We start from the raw sequence: 20,675 nt of genomic DNA, 5'->3' as shown, positions 1-20,675 counted from the left end.
AATAAACAGAATAGAGGAAATCAGCTCTAATATACATTATACATGTATAGGTATGCATACTGGTCAGAGAGCCCGTTGTAAGTCCAAGGCGTCGGTAAACAAGTATGTCACTAAGGGAGTTGAGGCTGTAGTACATTATAAAGAATTATTTGTAAGGATGCAGAGGTAATTACTTGAGAGATACCATATTTTCTGGCTTATAAGGTGTGCCTTTTGCCCCCCACATAAACTCTTGGAAAATAAGCCTGTGCCTTTTATGCTAGCACAAGGCCAGGGTCAAGGGTAGGCTTTGGGTTATACTCTAACAGTTATTTACCAACTGCTTGGAAACATCGTCTTATATGCCGGAAAATACAGTATGTGATTAATATGAAGGAGAGTCTACTAACTTAAAAGAGCCTTATTCATTTAATAGTTTGATGATTTACAGAGAAGAATATTATTACAAGGTAGTGCATACTGTTATAGGGAAGTGACAACGAAAAACTCAAGATAAAGAATGTATTCACCAGGAACAACAAATCTGATGCAAGAAATAATAGTTCGTACACAATTACAGCAGGCAATTTCTTCAAGAACAAGGTCTGTGGGCAATGAGACACAAAAGCAATATATATGTCTTATTGTTCATCATATCAGTACTTTGTACCTTTCCAACTATGGAAGCTTATGTATAATTTAATCAAACTGAAGTTAAACATGAGAAAGTTATCACCTAATTGAATTTTTACAAAGGGAATGATCCATATAATGTGGAAACAGAAAACGAATTTAGTGTGATAATTTTCATTAATCTATCACTGCTGCACATGCAGTGGGCAGTGTGTGAAGTAAATGGTATATCAGAGGCTCTCCTGATAGCTTGCCACATCACTTGCTTGGGACAGTGACACATCCTTGGTGTGATCTGACCCCTGAGAAGAAGAAATTATATAATGCATTAAGAGGAATTGTCCATGCTACATAATAAGAAACTGTTTACAATTATGATTATGCAATATTCACAGAAAGCAACAAATCTAATTATTTGCTTGATAAATCATTATAATACTGCACAATTGATACTGTAAACATGACATTCTATTTTTTTTTTTTTTAACAAGTCGGTCGTCTCCCAGGGTGACCCAAAAAGAAAGAAAATCCCCAAAAAGAAAATACTTTCATCAACATTCAATACTTTCACCTCGCTCACACATAATCACTGTTTTTGCAGAGGTGCTCAGAATACAACAGTTTAGAAGTATATACGTATAAAGATACACAACTTATCCCAAACCCTTCCTTTAACCCTCTGAGGGTTTCGGACGTACTAGTACGGCTTACGACCCAGGGTTTTTGACGTACTAGTACGCCTAAATTCTAGCGCCCTCAAATCTAGTGGGAGAAAGCTGGTAGGCCTTCATATGAAAGAATGGGTCTATGTGGTCAGTGTGCACAGTCTAAAAAAAATCCTGCAGCACACAGTGCATAATGAGAAAAAAAAAACTTTGACCGTTTTTTTGGAATAAAACAGCGAATTTGCACTGTATTTTCGTATGGTATTTATTGTTGTATTCTAGTTTTCTTGGTCTCATTTTATAGAATGGAAGACATATTACAGAAATTGAGATGATTTTGACTGGTTTTACAATGAAAGATACCTTCAAATTGAGCTCAAAGTAGCAGAAATGTTCGATTTTTACCAAATTTCAAAAGTAAACAAATCGTGCCAATGGTCCAATACACGTCAACTGGTGAGTCCAATATTCTTTCACAAGTGCGCCAATAATATTTATACCATTTTTTACACTAATGCAGTAGTCTGCATAACAGTAAATCTTATATTTTTTGTGAGAATAAAAATTCAAAGTGGAAAGCAAAAGACTATAAGAGGGGCCTTGAGACGTGACTAATGACCAGAGGAAATGTCATTTTAGTGCCAGGAATGTCTTTCTTGTTTATTCTGGACCCTATTTGGAAATTGGCATCTTTTGAAATTTGTATGAAATTGGCGTAATTGCTAAATTCTGACCACTGTACTGGATAGTTGAATTTCATAAATGGGTGGTTTCTTGCACCCATTCGATAGAAAAAATGGAGTTCTAGCGAAATATTCATGTTTTTTGTCGACTAGTACAGTGGAATTGGCCGAAAATGGGGCTCAAAGTGGGCAAAATCGCCGATGCGTAAACATCCCCGAGACCGCTAACTTCGTGAGAGCATAATTCCGTAAGTTTTCCATCAAATTTCAAACTTTTGGTGTCCTTATGATCGGGAAAAGATTCTCTATCTTTTCATAAGAGAATTTTTTTTTTTTTTTTTAAATTTGGCCGACCCTGAGAACGAGTTTCGGAGAGGGCCTGTCGACCCTCAAAGGGTTAAAGTGCAGGCATTGTACTTCCCATTTCCAGGACTGAAGTCCGACTATATAAAATAACCAGTTTCCCTGAATCCCTTCACTAAATATTATCATGTTCACGCTCCAACAGCTCGCCAGGTCCCAAATACCATTCATCTCCATTCACTCCTAACATGCTCACGCACGCTTGCTGATAGTAGAAGCCCCTCGCCCACAAAACCTTTACCCCCTCCCTCCAACCCTTTCGAGGACGACCCCTACCCCGCCTTCCTTCCCCTACAAATTTATACTCTCTCCATGTCATTCTACTTTGATCCATTCTCTCTAAATGACCAAACCACCTCAACAACCCCTCTTTGGCCCTCTGACTAATACTTTTATTAACTCCACACCTTCTCCTAATTTCCACACTCCAAATTTTCTGCATAATATTTACACCACACATTGCCCTTAGACAGGACATCTCCACTGCCTCCTCGCTGCAGCATTTACAACCCAAGCTTCACACCCATATAAGAGTGTTGGTACCACTATACTTTCATACATTCCCTTCTTTGCTTCCATAGAAAACGTTCTTTATCTCCATATATACCTCAACGCACCACTCACCTTTTTTCCCTCATCAATTCTATGATTAACCTCATCCTTCATAAATTCATCCGCTGATATGTCAACTCCCAAATACAGTGGAACCTCAAAAATCGAACCGCTCCCAACTCAACCAATTATGTAAGTGTATTTTCGTAAGTGCTTTTATAAGTGTATTTTTGAGGGTCTTAAATGGTCTAATCTAATTTACATTATTCCTGATGGGAATAAATTCATTCGGTAGTGGCACTCGAGCAGCCTTCTGAACCGAAGAAAGTTCGATATTTGAGGTTCCACTGTATCTGAAAACATTCACTTCTTCCATACTCCTCCTCCCCAATTAGATATCCAATTTTTCTTTATCTAAATCATTTGATACCCTCATCACCTTTCTCTTTTCTATGTTCACTTTCAACATTCTATATACATGTACAGTATAATTTTTCTTCATTGCTATCCTAAAAATTTAGTTCCAGAGCTAGACCCTCTGCAGATAGCCATTTATTCATGGTGGAGGAATTAAAGGCACTGCAGATGCCATGAATGACTTCTATACTAGTGGACCAGCTATTCTCATGTAAACCATACCATGGGTGGGGTTGGAACCCACGGTCAGAGTCATAAAACTCCAGACCGACATGTTAGCCACTAGGTCAGCTAGCTACAATAAGATTCATCCAACTAGGGGTTCTAACCCCACCCGTGTTATGGTTTCTTTACAATCGTGTCATTACGATTTCGTGAGTCATGTTGACGGCTTTGAGGGGTCTTGAGCTAGTTTGTCATGGCCATTCTAGCAGGAGATTCATCTGTAAAAACTTGCATTTGTGATCACAGTAGTGCCTATGCTAACCTTCCTATGGTGTATAAATATACCTAGTTGAATGAATCTTATTGTAGCTAGGTGGCCCAGTGGCTAACGTGTTGGTCTGGAGTTTTACGACTCTCTGATCGCAGGTTCTAACCCCGCCCGTTGTATGATTTGTTTGCAATCGTGTCATTACGATTTCGTGAGTCATATTCTCATGTATCTAAGATGAATGAAGCTCTATCATAATAGGAGGTTCAGTGCTGACCCACATGAATCAATGAGCTGGTCTTAATTAACTATGGCCATGCAGGTTTTAGAGAGAATGTCTACTCTTGCAAGGCCCACATCATAGCTCCTTGTGTGCATCTGTCTATCCTCCCCCCTCCCTTTTGAAACTCCTACTTTTCATGCAGATTCTCTCTGACTTAACTGAAATCAATTTACTGGGTGCCACAGAAACCATGGCTCCCTTCTTTTGTCCTTATACTTGCCCTCAACACTTTTACCATTAACCATAATATCAGCCATCCCTTTAATATTCACTGTTAACTGAACCCCTCAGCTTTATATCTTTACACAAATATAATAATAATAATAATTCTAGGTAGTAGGCTGGTAGACAGCAACCGCCCAGGGAGGTACTACCGTCCTGCCAAGTGAGTGTAAAACGAAAGCCTGTAATTGTTTTACATGATGGTAGGATTGCTGGTGTCCATTTTTCTGTCTCATGAACATGCAAGATTTCAGGTATGTCTTGCTACTTCTACTTACACTTAGGTCACACTACACATACATGTACAAGCACATATACGTATACACACCCCTCTGGGTTTTCTTCTATTTTCTTTCTAGTTCTTGTTCTTGTTTATTTCGTCTTATCTCCATGGGGAAGTGGAACAGAATTCTTCCTCCGCAAGCCATGCGTGTCGTAAGAGGCGACTGAAATGCCGGGAGCAAGGGGCTAGTAACCCCTTCTCCTGTATATATTACTAAATTTGAAAGGAGAAACTTTCATTTTTCCTTTTGGGTCACCCCACCTCGGTGGGATTCGGCTGGTACGTTGAAAGAATAATAATAATAATAATAATAATAATAATTCTAGGTAGTAGGCTGGTAGACAGCAACCGCCCAGGGAGGTATTACCGTCCTGCCAAGTGAGTGTAAAACGAAAGCCTGTAATTGTTTACATGATGGTAGGATTGCTGGTGTCCATTTTTCTGTCTCATGAACATGCAAGATTTCAGGTATGTCTTGCTACTGCTACTTACACTTAGGTCACACTACACATACATGTACAAGTACATATATACACACCCCTCTGGGTTTTCTATTTTCTTTCTAGTTCTTATTCTTGTTTATTTCCTCTTATCTCCATGGAGAAGTGGAACAGAATTCTTTCTCCGTAAGCCATGCGTGTTGTAAGAGACGACCAAAATGCCGGGAGCAAGGGGCTAGTAACCTCTTCTCCTGTATATATTACTAAATGTAAAAGGAGAAACTTTCGTTTTTTTTTTTTGGGCCACCCCGCCTCGGTGGGATACGGCCGGTGTGTTGAAAGAAGAAAGAATAATAATAATAATAATAATTCTAGGTAGTAGGCTGGTAGACAGCAACCACCCAGGGAGGTACTACCGTCCTGCCAAGTGAATGTAAAATGAAAGCCTGTAATTGTTTTACATGATGGTAGGATTGCTGGTGTCCTTTTTTTCTGTCTCATAAACATGCAAGATTTCAGGTACGTCTTGCTACTTCTACTTACATTTAGGTCACACTACACATACATGTACAAACATATATACACACACCCATCTGGGTTTTCTTCTATTTTCTTTCTAGTTCTTGTTTATTTCCTCTTATCTTCATGGGGAAGTGGAACAGAATTCTTCCTCCGTAAGCCATGCGTGTTGTAAGAGGCGACTAAAATGCCGGGAGCAAGGAGCTAGTAACCTCTTCTCCTGTATATATTACTATATGTAAAAGGAGAAACTTTCGTTTTTCCTTTTGGGCCACCCCGCCTAGGTGGGATACGGCTGGTTTGTTGAAAGAATAATAGTAATAATAATAATAATAATAATAATAATAATAATAATAATAATCATACTGGTAATGATACCGATCAGGGCACAGCCTGCTCATCACCAACCACTGTTGTATTTCCAAAGTGATAGGTCCACAACTTTTTCTTTTTTTTTTTTTTTACTTCAATGACTGCCCCCTGCCAAGGCAGGGTGACCTAAAGAAGGAAACACATTCATCATCATTCATTCAATTGCTGACTTGCCAGAAGTGTGCTGACATTAGAATTCAGATTAACCTGCCCTTCCCACTTGCAGGACTCAAGTCTGGGAAACTGGTTTCCCTGAATCTCTTCATGTTACCTTGTTTTCACTCCAACAAAACATCCATTAAAACTATGTCTCCATTCACTCCTTACATACTAATACAAGCCTGCTAGATGCTCAAGCTTCTAAATATTAAAACCTTCTTTCCATCTCCCTCCCTTCAAATGTTCCTAGGATAACCCCTATCCCTACCTCTAGCATCATTTATCATGGAAAACATTTACAAATTCTAATGAAAAAAGTTACAAATGACCAACTTACACCTGAGGCACTGGAATTAATTAGATCATCAATTGAAATAGATTCATCAATATCTTCAGCTTCTTCGATGCCTTCCTCCTCCTCCTCTTCAACTTCATCATCTCCATCATGCTCTTCTTTATCACTCATTGATGAAAAGTCGTCCTCATATTGCTTTTCTTCACCTATCAATGAAAAGAAAATCTGAGGTTTATTTTGCAAATGCATGTTCTCCCCAACATTAACAAATCATGTGCTTTAACTGTTCATTAAAAGTTTACTATTTATAAATGTAAAACATTATTACAGTATCATTATTACCATTATTATAGTTTATTACTACAGTGGACCCCCGCTTAGCGATCACCTCCAAATGCGACCAATTATGTAAGTGTATTTATGTAAGTGCGTTTGTACGTGTATGTTTGGGGGTCTGAAATAGACTAACGTACTTCACAATATTCCTTATGGGAAAAAATTCGGTCAGTACTGGCACCTGAACATACTTCTGGAATGAAAAAATATCGTTAACCGGGGGTCCACTGTATTTGTATTATTATTATTAGTAGTGTCAAGTCTCATAAAGCTCTTTCATACAGTGCAATTATTGTAAATGTGACTGAATAAGTATGTCCAGAATTAAATAGCTCAAGGAAAGGCCTTTACAGAACATTCTATTCAATTTTCAATGCACCTTTTCAACTACATTTACAAAAAATTGTACTATAGAGAGGAGCTTTATATAAGCACTGACTGTATTATTCTAGCATATTTATTGTTACTGCATCATCATCATCATCGTTGTCAAGGGAAGCACTAAACTCATAGGATCATACAGCTCCCATCAGCATCAAAGAATTTTCCTTGAGGGTGTAAAAATGTTAATACAGTACCTGATTTAAGCAAGTTTTCTTTAACCTTTGTAATGCTCTAATGTTCTGAGCTGTAATGAAATCAACTGTAATACAGGAGATACGATACACTGTAATACCTGAAAAAGCTATGGCCCTCAGAAGAAAATTCTCTGCATCAGAACACTTTTACATCCAGGAAAGCACTAAACCCTTTTGGGTCATGCAATGTTATATGACAGAGGTGAAAAATTGCAAAGGGAAAAATGTACAGAAAGGTAGGAAAAGACAATGATAGAAAGGAGCAGCAGTAGTTTCAAATAAAGAAACCTGATGGTAGTCACGAAATCATAGTAATTTTCCATTAAGGACGGGACCATCGAAAAGGAGGGCAGACCAAGTAAGCACATCTGGCCATTCAAGACATATCAAACTATTAATGTAACCTGACAGTTCTTGTAGAGTGGTGCCAGGTGCCCAGGTATTAAAACAGTGCTAGTCCACTGGACCACCTACTCACAATAACTTCTCATTCCTTATGGCAGTATTGAAGCTCATCTAAGAAATATATCTAAATCCATATTTACTGTAGTATTGTGCATATTTACTGCAGTTATTAAAGTTTAAGTCAACATGCACTTTTTATGTATCACATATATAATCTAACGAGACCATTAATAACTTAAAACTAAAAGAACTTTGATCTTCAAACAGTCTTCAATATTCCACAACCCTAATCAAAGTATAGGATTGCAAATAGTTTATATAATTGGCCCTAAGGCAAGAAAACTAAGTATATAAAGTATCAAATCACTAATTTATAACTTCAAGCTTCCCAATTAAAGATAATATAATATAATATACAGTGGAACCTTGGTTTTCGTGATTAATCCGTTCGAAAAAGTCTGACAAAAACGGAATTGTATGAAAACTGAAGCAATATTTTCCATAAGAAATGATGCAAATCCAATTAATCCGTTCCAGACACCCAAAAATATTAACAAAAAATACATTTTATAGAGAATAACTATAGTTTTACATACAGAAAACAATGAGATATAAATATAAATGATAAAAGAAATGGATAAATGAACATTTAACATCACTTTTACCTTCATTGATGACTCTTGTTGGGATATGGAAGATGGCGAGGAGGGGAGAGGGAGGAGGAGAGGTTATTGTTTTGAAGGTGAATCCCCATCCATAAGGAATTCAGGTATCAAGGCCCTATCCGGGGTTACTTCTTTTCTTTGTCTTTTACTGGCACTAGGACCAGCTTGAGAGTCACTGGACCCCTGTCGCACAAAAAATCTGTCCAGGGAGATCCGTTTCTGGCGTCTCTTCTAGGGTGATATATTCTCCACAAAACGTTGCAACTCATTCCACTTTGCGCACACGTCCTTAATCACTGAAGAAGGCACATTCGTCCCTCTCTCTCCCTCCTCCTCTGAAGCAATTTCCTCAGCTGCTGTCTGTTGCTGTTCCAGCTGAAGGTCTTGCAGCTCTTCAGTGGTTAGCTCTTCCCTGTGGTTGTCTACCAACTCTTCCACATCCTGGCCACTCACATCCAACCCCATGGACTTCCCCAAAGACAACAGATTCCACAATAGGCATAGGGTCATCAGGGTCAGCCTCAAACCCTTCAAACTCCTTCTCAAGGACACATTCTGGCCACAATTTTCTACAAGCAGAGTTCATCGTCCTGGAAGTCACTCCCTGCCAAGCCTTATCTATAAGGCTTATGCAATTGAGGATACTGAAGCGATTCCTCCAGAACTCTCTTAGGGTTAATCCAGTTTCTGAGGTCGCTTCAAAGCACCTTCGAAACAGTGCTTTGGTGTAGAGTTTTTTGAAGTTTGAAATAACTGGCTGGTCCATGGGTTGGATGAGAGGAGTGGCATTAGGGGGTAAGAACTACACTGTGATGAAACTAAACTCCTCCAACAACTGGTTTTCCAGGCCTGGAGGATGAGCAGGAGCATTGTCCATTACCAGGAGGAACTCGAGTGGCAACTGATTTTCCAGGAGGTATTTCTTCACACTCGGGCCAAACACTTCATTGACCCACTCAATGAAAATGTGCCTCGTGATTCATGCCTTATTGTTAGCCTTCCACATCACACACAATTTACTCTTGATGACATTGTTTTTCTTGAACACTTGGGGATTTGCAGAGTGATACACCGGTAAAGACTTCTCTTGGAAATCCCCACAGGACAAAAGAGTTAGCCTATCCTTCATAGGCTTGTGTCCTGGCAGTGCCTTTTCCTCCTGCGTGATGTAGGTCCTCTCTGGCATTTTCTTCCAAAAGAGGCCTGTTTCATCACAATTGAAGACTTGTTGGGGAGGAATCCTTCAGCCTCTACGTACTCCTTGAATTCATCAACAAATTCTTCAGACAAACGTGGGGCTGAACTTGCAGCCTTGCCATGCCTGACCACACTGTGTATGCCAGTTCACTTCTTGAATTTGTCGAACCAGCCTCTGCTGGCCTTAAATTCACTAACAGCAGCATTTGTTCCAGGCATTTTCTTTGCGAGATTCGCATGCAACTGCCTTGCCTTTTTGCAAATTAACACCTCCAAAACACTATCTCCCACTAACTGTTTTCCGTTGATCCACACCAACAACTTCTCAACATCTTCGATTGTTTGCAATCTCTGTTTCGTTAGCACATTTACCCCTTCCGCAACATCCGCTTCCTTGATTTTTTTTTATTCACCAGGATAGAACTGATTGTTGATGCAGACTTCCCATACATCCTGGCGAGATCGGCCACACGTACGCCACTTTCGTACTTTACTATGAGTTCTTTCCTGAATTCTATCATGTTTCTCGCCTTCTTTATCAAAGGGCTGGCATTCAGAACTTTCATTGGCCCCAGGGTGGTTTATTTAGCAGTCGCACTCAATAAGCAAACACAAAAAATGGACTATTACGAAATGTTTCGGATGAACGCGCGGGGTGATGCTCACTCAACGAGAAACAAAAGCAGGCCGAGTCACCAACACATGGGATGCTTTGTATGGGCGCTCAATTCCAGGAAATGAGTGGATGAGTCACGCGGGCAGGCAGACAAGCTCTGTATGGACCATTTTCAACTGTATGAAAACTGGTACAAAATTTTGATGAAAAAAGTAGTCGAAAACCAAATCATACGAAAGCTAGGGCATGTGAAAACCAAGGTTTGACTGTCAGTTAAAAACAGAATAGGGGAGTTAGTAGATGGGGAGATGGAGGTATTGGGAAGATGGCAGGAATATTTTGAGGAACTATTATATGTCGATGAAGAAAGGGAGGCAGTTATTTCAAGCACTGGCTAGGGAGGTATAACATCTTTTAGGAATGAAGAAGAGCAAGATGTGAGTGGGAGGGAGGTGTGTGAGGCATTACATAGAATGAAAGGGGGTAAAGCAGCTGGAACTGATGGGATCATGACAAAAATGTTAGAAGTAGGGGGGCGGGGATACAGTGTTCGAGTGTTTGGTATTTTTGTTTAATAAAGGTATGAAAGAGTGTAAGGTACCTAGGGATTGGCAGAGTGTGCATAATTCCTTTATATAAAGGGAAGGGGGACAAAAAAGATTGTAAAAATTATAGTGGTGTAAATATTATGCAGAGAATTCAAAGTGAAACATATAAGTGAACAGTATTTAGATAAGGCTAAAGAGGTCTTTGTGGCATTTATGGATTTGGAAAAGGCGTATGACAGGGTGGATAGGGGGGCAATGTGGCAGATGTTGCAAGTGTATGGTGTAGGAGGTAGGTTACTGAAAGCAGTGAAGAGTTTTTATGAGGATAGCGAGGCTCAAGTTAGAGTATGTAGGAAAGAGGGAAATTATTTCCCAGTAAAAGTAGGCCTTAGACAAGGATGTGTGATGTCACCGTGGTTGTTTAATATATTTGTAGATGGGGTTGTAAGAGAAATAAATGCGAGGGTCTTGGCAAGAGGCGTGGAGTTAAAAGATAAAGAATCACACACAAAGTGGGAGTTGTCACAGCTGCTCTTTGCTGATGACACTGTGCTCTTGGGAGATTCTGAAGAGAAGTTGCAGAGATTGGTGGATGAATTTGGTAGGGTGTGCAAAAGAAGAAAATTAAAGGTGAATACAGGAAAGAGTAAGGTTATGAGGATAACAAAAAGATTAGGTGATGAAAGATTGAATATCAGATTGGAGGGAGAGAGTATGGAGGAGGTGAATGTATTCAGATATTTGGGAGTGGACGTGTCAGCGGATGGGTCTATGAAAGATGAGGTGAATCATAGAATTGATGAGGGGAAAAGAATGAGTGGTGCACTTAGGAGTCTGTGGAGACAAAGAACTTTGTCCTTGGAGGCAAAGAGGGGAATGTATGAGAGTATAGTTTTACCAACGCTCTTATATGGGTGTGAAGCATGGGTGATGAATGTTGCAGCGAGAAGGCTGGAGGCAGTGGAGATGTCATGTCTGAGGGCAATGTGTGGTGTGAATATAATGCAGAGAATTAGTAGTTTGGAAGTTAGGAGGAGGTGCGGGATTACCAAAACTGTTGTCCAGAGGGCTGAGGAAGGGTTGTTGAGGTGGTTCGGACATGTAGAGAGAATGGAGCGAAACAGAATGACTTCAAGAGTGTATCAGTCTGTAGTGGAAGGAAGGCGGGGTAGGGGTCGGCCTAGGAAAGGTTGGAGAGAGGGGGTAAAGGAGGTTTTGTGTGCGAGGGGCTTGGACTTCCAGCAGGCGTGCGTGAGCGTGTTTGATAGGAGTGAATGGAGACGAATGGTTTTTAATACTTGATGTGCTGTTGGAGTGTGAGCAAAGTAACATTTATGAAGGGGTTCAGGGAAACTTGCAGGCCGGACTTGAGTCCTGGAGATGGGAAGTACAGTGCCTGCACTCTGAAGGAGGGGTGTTAATGTTGTAGTTTAAAAACTGTAGTGTAAAGCACCCTTCTGGCAAGACAGTGATGGAGTGAATGATGGTGAAAGTTTTTCTTTTTCGGGCCACCCTGCCTTGGTGGGAATCGGCCAGTGTGATAAAAAAAAAAAAATAATTCAAAGTGTGGAAATCAGGAGGTGTGGAGATAATAAAAGTATTAGTCAGAGGGCTGAAGAGGAGCTGTTGAAATGATTTGGTCATTTAGAGAGAATGGAACAAAGTAGAATGACTTGGAGAGCGTATAAATCTGTAGGGAAAGGAAGGCAGGGTAGGGGTCGGCCCCAAAAAGGCTGTAGGGAGGGGGTAAAGGTGGTTTTGTTAGAGAGGGGCTTGGACTTCCAGCAAGTGTGCGTGAGCATGTTAGATAGGAGAGAATGGAGACGTATAGTTTTTGAGACCTGACGAGCTGTTGGAGTGTAAGCAGGGTAATATACTGTGAAGGGATTCGGGGAAACTGATTTGCTAACTCAAGTCCTAGAAATGGGAAGTACAATGCCTGCACTTTAAAGGAGGGGTTTGGGATATTGGTAGTTTGGAGGGACATCTGAACTGTCATATCTGGGTGCCTCTGCAAAGAGAGTGATTATGTATGAGTGATAGTGAAAGTGTTGAATTATGAAAGTTTTTTCTTTCTTTCTGGGTTTTTCTTTATTTTTGGGTCACTCTGCTTTGGTGGGAAATGGCGAACATATTTAAAAAAAAAAAATTGCTACATAACATTTAGGAGAAAAAATTAACAAATAATGATTCTCTTTACCATTCAGAGAGTTATGAGTGTCATTCTTCTCCACAGGTGGCAAGGCAGGAAATCTGCAGAAAAAACAGAACTCTCAGCTTTTACATGAAGTATTTAACATGACTTATTTCAATAACCAGTAGAGGAGTACTAAAGACTGGATCTAAAATTAAGAGTAAATATTACATACTAATTTGAAAACATGCATACCCACAAACAGTGTTGCTGTCAACACCTCCTTTTTGTCTATCTGGTTTACTCCTTGAGCTAAGGTAATCATTGTCAGATGTCAACTTGAAAGACAAACCATCGGTACTATTCTCAGTCCCATCATTTACTGTCTCTTTTGGTAAGTTTTTATTGGCTTTATTCATTGCATTTCTCTTCTCTGCCTCCCTTTTCTCAGATGCATCATGACCATCAGGTTCCCCATTTTTAAGGGAAATATTTGAAGGATTTGATTCTGGTTGAGTCTTAAGTAACTGACTGCTACTTGTTGCATGTGAGTGAGGAAGTACACCATTAAGAACAGGCAACTGGGAATGTTCTTTATTTCTGTTCAGTGCCGGTTTCACTTCACTGCTGTTATTCTGAAACACAATAAAGGATTATGAAATATTTCAGCATAAAATACATTCATTAAAATATAGTACAGAAGAAGCACTGTAATAATACTGAAGTAGTGACCAATACATTATAGGTTGTAGAGGAAATCAACAAAAGTTTATCTGTATCACAACAGTAATGCTCACCTCAGTATGAGAAATGACGGAAGATTTCCTCTCTCTCAGAAGTTCCATTAGCAATGGAGTCTTGTGGTCTGAAAATTAGAATTTTATTAGAAAAGTAACAAACAATATACAGTAAATCTTTTTTTCTTACTGTAAACTTAATGCAAACCATATAAAGTTTAAGAATTTACTAATAATTCTTTTCATATAATTATACCTACCTGATGCATCTAAAGTTAACAAATTTAACAAAGTAATTGGAAGCATATGCTAATTCACCTACTGTTATTCAACACCACAAATTGTCACATCCCACAATGCTCTCAAAACACACAAGAATGAGGACAAAAATTTGGAGTGCTAAATAATAAGGTGAACTGTTAAAATTTCATTGTGGGAAATGCAAAAATTCAATACAGCTTTTGATAAACATTGGGCTCTTATGAAGGGAATGGTACAGGAATAAGAGCAACCATTAGCTTTACAATTTTTTTTTCAACAAACTGGCTATCTCCCATTGAGGTAGGGCTACCCAAAAAAGAAAAACACACTTTCACCATAGTTCACCCCATCACTGTCTTGGCAGAAGGATGCCAATACTACAGTTCAAAACTGCAAATATCACCACTCAGTTATAGGTACTTTAATTTTTTTTATTTGTACCCTATAGGGAGGATAAGTCTGTTGAGTATACCTGGTAAAGTGTATGGTAGAGTTATTATTGAAAGAATTAAGAGTAAGACGGAGAATAAGATAGCAGATGAACAAGGAGGCTTAGGAAAGGTAGGGGGTGCGTTTACAGTGAAACATATAAATGAACAGTATTTAGATAAGGCTAAAGAGGTTTTTGTGGCATTTATGGATTTGGAAAAGGCATATGACAGGGTGGATAGGGGGGCAATGTGGCAGATGTTGCAGGTGTATGGTGTAGGAGGTAGGTTACTGAAAGCAGTGAAGAGTTTTTACGAGGATAGTGAGGCTCAAGTTAGAGTATGTAGGAAAGAGGGAGATTATTTCCCAGTAAAAGTAGGCCTTAGACAAGGATGTGTGATGTCACTGTGGTTGTTTAATATATTTATAGATGGGGTTGTAAGAGAAGTAAATGCGAGGGTCTTGGCAAGAGGCGTGGAGTTAAAAGATAAAGAATCACACAAAGTGGGAGTTGTCACAGTTGCTCTTTGCTGATGACACTGTGCTCTTGGGAGATTCTGAAGAGAAGTTGCAGAGGTTGGTGGACAAATTTGGTAGGGTATGCAAAAGAAGAAAATTAAAAGTGAATACTGGAAACAGTAAGGTTATGAGGATAACAAAAAGATTAGGTGATGAAAAATTGGATATCAGATTGGAGGGAGAGAGTATGGAGGAGGTGAATGTATTCAGATATTTGGGAGTGGACATGTCAGCAGATGGGTCTATGAAAGGTGAGGTGAATCACAGAATTGATGAGGGGAAAAGGGTGAGCGGTGCACTTAGGCGTCTGTGGAGACAAAGAACTTTGTCCTTGGAGGCAAAGAGGGGAATGTATGAGAGTATAGTTTTACCAACGCTCTTATATGGGTGTGAAGCGTGGGTGATGAATGTTGCAGCGAGGAGAAGGCTGGAGGCAGTGGAGATGTCATGTCTGAGGGCAATGTGTGGTGTGAATATAATGCAGAGAATTCGTAGTTTGGAAGTTAGGAAGAGGTGCGGGATTACCAAAACTGTTGTCCAGAGGGCTGAGGAAGGGTTGTTGAGGTGGTTCGGACATGTAGAGAGAATGGAGCGAAACAGAATGACTTCAAGAGTGTATCTGTCTGTAGTGGAAGGAAGGCGGGATAGGGGTCGGTCTAGGAAAGGTTGGAGGGAGGGGGTAAAGGAGGTTTTGTGTGCGAGGGGCTTGGACTTCCAGCAGGCACGCATGAGCGTGTTTGATAGGAGTGAATGGAGACAAATGGTTTTTAATACTTGACGTGCTGTTGAAGTATGAGCAAAGTAACATTTATGAAGGGATTCAGGGAAACCGGCAGGCCGGACTTGAGTCCTGGAGATGGGAAGTACAGTGCCTGCACTCTGAAGGAGGGGTGTTAATGTTGCAGTTTAAAAACTGTAGTGTAAAGCACCCTTCTGGCAAGACAGTGATGGAGTGAATGATGGTGAAAGTTTTTCTTTTTCGGGCCACCCTGCCTTGGTGGGAATCGGCCAGTGTGTTAATAATAATAATAAACTAGTAATGCTGTCATTCAAAATTGATATATGTACTTATAAGAATAGATATTATGTTTATCTAAAGCAGCAATTCAAAAAAATAACTGGAATACAAGTTTAGAGGGTAATACAAGCTTACAAGGAATAGACATAAACAAGATGTATGAGGAGTTAGGCAAAAAATACAAAACAAGCTGTTATCTGTTTGTGGTGTTGGGATTGTTACACATGGCTCAGTCTCAGACTAGGCCTCCTAGGATGAAAAGAAAATATTACAGGATTAAGAACTATTAAGAAAAACATGGAAAAAGTGGAAGCACATACATAATGAATGTAATGTAAAGTTTGTAAGATCTACCTTTCATCTTGCATGTTCAAGAGACAGTAAGAAAAATTGGAAATCTTACCAGAGTGCAAAAAATTAACAGGTTTTCATTTCACGCTTATTCGGCAGGACTATCTTATTTATTTCAAAACAGGGAAAACAATACATAACAAAAAATGCTTTAGCAGGAAGTGTTGCAGAGCAATGAAAGACAATGGACTTGGAACTACGAGAAGAAACATGACAACCCCGGAACTTATCTAAGATTTAAAGAAGTCAGAAATAATCTGACTATACTGTACTGTACTCAACCACACTGTACTATACTGTACTGCACTGTACTCTATTGTACTGTACCGCACTGTACAAAGGTAAGGAGTAAGAAAAAATAAGTGAATACTGCAGTCCTCACAGAATAAAAATATATATATATAAATTCTTGCTACAATAAAATGTCACATTAGTTGCATTTCTGTCCTTTTACTTAACAAGGATTAGCATACCACGCATTCACCAAACAGTCAGATGCAAATAAAAAGTGTATTTTGCTAAAAACAACTAAGAAAATATTAAATATAATCTAAAATACTGTAAGAATCCTGTTAACTTCACACTCAATACATTTTTATAGGCAACAGTTGCCTGATACTTTCATTAGAATAGTGTTCATAGGAAATGCATTTTAGAAAATAATTTCTCAGATAATAATAGCATGGATGTGTATAGGAATAGGATTCCCTTAGTGTAAAAATTGTTAAGCAACTGATTTCTCTGAAAGGCATCCTGGTAGCTAAGTAGGTATTACTATACTGTAAAAGCATCACTGACAGATTTTCCACTGACCTTTCTCAGTCCTCAAGCTGAGATTACTCGTAAGGGCTTCAGTACCAGGAAAACTCCAGACAGTTGAATGTCCAGACTCAGGTGCAAAAACAGCAAGGGAGAATTCGAGCCCAAGGCACTGGAGAAAATCCTGAATGAGGGCAGCTGCAGTGGCACCCTCAGGGGTCCCTAATAGTTTTCTAGCTGACGTACTGACCAGGGGTATGTTTTTCTGAAGAAAATAGTAAAATAAAAAAAAAAGCAAAAAATTAGTTAGATACTGTACATAATTTTTCATTAGTTATTTTGACCTATACGCAAAAGCAACAGCAGCAAAACAGTACATAATCAAATACTGTATAATTTAATCATGTACAATATTTGAAATGGACAGCCCCACTTGGAAACTTAAATGAAACAATAAATAATGAAGAGGGTGTTTATTTCAGCCTCTAACTGAGGCCCTCTTCAGCAAATACTGTATGCTGTTGAAGATACCCTGCGAAAAAGGCCTTGACTCGAGGCCAAAACGTGCAGGCCCCCCTCTATTTCTTGATTCATTAATACCTTCAAATAGGTTTCTCTATTTCAGACTTCCTCTTAACCTTCCTCCCTAACCAAATTTTGGCCTTTGATTCTCCAGAACAACAATATGTCCTGTGATTTCCTTTCCTGAAGGACCGTGTAAGCCCTCCTTGTTTCTCCCCAGGGATGTACTGACTTCACAGTCTTCTGATGGCTTTACAGTTGTGAGTCCTCCAGTGCATCTACTGGGTCAGGGTCTATGAACCTTACTATACCAGAACACAACCATAATTATTACAGGCCAGAATAGAACTGTATTAGTATTCCAACTGTACTTTCATATACTACACTGTACTGAACTGGAGTGAATGGAAAAAGCAAGTATTATAGTGTGCTGAAACTGCAGTAAGCAATTACTTATTCTCAACTTATTAAGATGTACATCACCTCACCTTACTGGTAATTTAATTTTCCCATTAAATAAGCATATAATTTATGTGGCTGAAAATTTTATTACTGAAAAAAAGGAGAGAGAAAGAGAGACAGAGACAGAGGGGGGTGTTGTAGGTATAATACTTACATCTTTAAACTCATCCTCCAGAGCTAAGAATACACTTGCTCGTAACTGTGCCTGCAAAAAAAAAAAAAAAAAAAAACACAAATTTCATTAATATAATAGCAAAGAATTTTTAACCAAAATTAATTAAAAATAAATGGTATGAAAACCAAGCATAGAAGACTTGGTTCTCTATACTGATGGCAAATAAATGAATAAGGTACACAGTACCCTCTTCCTTCATTTCTACAGAACATCATTATTATTATTATTATTACCATGGTAGGTATATTAAACAAAAGTGCTCAATTCTCATGGGTCACATTATTATTATTATTACAATGAATGGCAAGCGCTAAACCCATGGGATCATACAGTGCCTAGAAGGCAATGAGTTCAGTCCAAGAAAGGGATAGGGAACTTCAATTCTCTGGATCAAGAGCCCCTCATCAGCATCAAGGCACCCTGAGAGTGCAAAATACTGCCTATAATGAGCCTTCCAGATCCTAAAATAATGGTTTGCATAAGAAATAGCTATTTTTTGTGAGGGCACGGATAGCTCTTTTAATTAAAAACTAAAATTATGGCCGAGTTCTGACCTGGAGTTAAAGTATTGTGAATAAAGTACAGTATTAGCCATCCAGTGCTCTGAGTTCTTTCTTGGTCACATATCCTCAGCACTCAATTTATATCTCATTTATTTATCCTCGGAAAAAAATTATTTATACCTGTCTTCCACTTGTATATCTCAATCATATCTCCTCTCATTCTGTTCCTTTCAAAAGAGTGCAGGTTCAGAGACCCTAATCTGCCTATGGTTTATACAAGTTTCCTGTTACAGTGAATTAAATTTGTTATCTCCCCTGTTTACCTGCACATTTATATCTAGTCTGTAATATTGTAACCAAAATTTAACTACACAAATGAAGTGTTATAAAGGATATGTAAAGTTGAGGTACCTATAACCTTGGGACAGCTATTACTTATACATCTTGATGTGAAACTGTCCACATTAAACTGCATCTGCCACCATGTAAGTTTATTTAGGTACAAATACACATAAGTACAATTATCATACATAGTGTAATTTACCTAGGATAACAACCCCCCCCCCCCCCCAAAAAAAAAAATGATTTATTTCCATTGGGATCCTCGTACGACTTTATTACCCTGATTACATAACTTTGCATTTTATGTGCCTATTTTATGTGTATCCTCAAGAGCAATGTAATAATTTGGTAAGTAAATTAGTAAATACAACTCAGAGTATTTCCAGTGAGATGTTTGGTTTGAATATAATGTTCTCACCTGTATTTTACCCAAGACGCCCTTGTTATGTAGAGTCTTGGTGACCAGTTCCTTCAGACTAGCGTCCTCTTCCTCCTCGATAGACATGTTTCACACCTTCAACAAATGTCCTTTTTTACACTAGTGTTGTTTTTCTTCTTCAGGATACAGTGTAGTTTGTTGTGGTCTTCTTCCATATACAGTGGCGTGTTGCAGCCTTCTTCTTCTTCTTCTTCAAGATATAGAGCAGTTTGTTATGGCCGTCTTCCTCGGGATACAGTGCAATCTTCTTATTCTTCTGTTGGATACAGTACAATCTTCTGTTGGATACAGTACAATCTTCTGTTGGATACAGTACAATCTTCTGTTGGATACAGTACAGTTTGTTGTTGTCTTCCTGTTCTCCTTGTTGGGTTTGTAACGGCCACTGACAGCTTACCCACCTCCAATATTTCAGACCAAGTGGCTTACAATAATAATAATAATAATAATAATAATAATAATAATAATAATAATAATAATAATAATTTTTATTTTAGCATGATACATGTTTGTACAAAGGTGTATAACAATTCGGTGTACATGCCAAAAGCCCCTTTATATGCAGAGTATTTCGAGCAAACTTAAGACTAACTGAAGATTAAGTAATTCTGTATTTGTTTTATGTTTTTTTGTTATTTTTTTCAAAAAAAACTAGTGTAACAATCCATTAGCTAGTAAGATAAATTAGTTAAGTATCGTAATTATTAAGTTAAACACAATACTTATTCAAAAGCCTAGTTGTAGAGTCACTCTCATTCTTATGATTACAAACATTGATCCAGATTTTAACCTTTTATTAAATGACTTACACGAATCAGACAGCAACTGTAATTATTACACTGCAGACCAAGCTAAGACATTACTCAGAGCTAACAATAACATAACCATCTTTAATTACAATGTCAGATCCTTGAGCAAACATACGATGACCTCACAGCATTACTCAGTTCCCTTAATTCCAGTATGTCAATCATCACACTCACAGAAACTTGGCTAAAACCTGGCACTACAGATGTCTATGCCATTTCTGGATACACAGCTATACACAACTGTAGGACAGACCAGCAATGAGGTGGAACAGCTTTATACTACTCAAATCGACTTGACTGTATCAATAATTCTTGCACAAGGGATGAGCATGGTGAATATATTATAGCTAAATTTAAATTAAAAGACCTGCAAAAAAACCTCACAGACACAAACATCTATAGAGTACCACAGTCAAACATTTACCACTTAGTGAAAAATTAGGGAATTGATAAGTGATGCACATATGAACAAAGACCACCTAGTACTGACAGGGGATTTCAACATAAATCTACTACATGACCAGGACCCACAAATAACTGAATTCACAAACACTATGAGCAAAACCTACAAG

General features: G+C 38.7%; 1 protein-coding gene across 1 annotated transcript; it reads right to left on the bottom strand.

The window, feature by feature from the left end:
- Positions 1 to 487: 487 nt before the first annotated feature.
- Positions 488 to 19,650, bottom strand: LOC128701319 (centrosomal protein 43). The gene is made up of 8 exons (XM_070100368.1): positions 19,274 to 19,650; positions 17,990 to 18,040; positions 16,906 to 17,116; positions 13,575 to 13,642; positions 13,033 to 13,412; positions 12,844 to 12,896; positions 6,341 to 6,504; positions 488 to 914 (listed from the first exon to the last, which is right to left on the bottom strand). The coding sequence occupies exons 1-8, from the start codon at positions 19,358 to 19,360 to the stop codon at positions 843 to 845; spliced, it is 1,086 nt and encodes a 361-aa protein (XP_069956469.1). The 5' UTR covers positions 19,361 to 19,650; the 3' UTR covers positions 488 to 842.
- Between the last annotated feature and the right edge of the window lie 1,025 nt (positions 19,651 to 20,675).

Source organism: Cherax quadricarinatus, chromosome 72 (assembly GCF_038502225.1).
Source record: "Cherax quadricarinatus isolate ZL_2023a chromosome 72, ASM3850222v1, whole genome shotgun sequence".
Lineage (NCBI taxonomy): Eukaryota > Metazoa > Arthropoda > Malacostraca > Decapoda > Parastacidae > Cherax > Cherax quadricarinatus.
The sequence above is the reverse complement of the archived record's forward strand: the minus strand, read 5'-3'. Positions and strand labels throughout refer to the sequence as shown.

What these genes read in the sequence shown, in the direction of transcription:
- LOC128701319 (XM_070100368.1), bottom strand. Translation starts at nt 19,360, where the DNA reads ATGTCTATCGAGGAGGAAGAGGACGCTAGTCTGAAGGAACTGGTCACC. An exon ending in CAGCTTGAGGACTGAGAAAG is followed by an intron (nt 13,643 to 16,905) that starts GTCAGTGGAAAA and finishes TCTAATTTTCAG; the next exon opens with ACCACAAGACTCCATTGCTA. An exon ending in TTAATTCCAGTGCCTCAGGT is followed by an intron (nt 915 to 6,340) that starts GTAAGTTGGTCA and finishes TCTTCTTCTCAG; the next exon opens with GGGTCAGATCACACCAAGGA.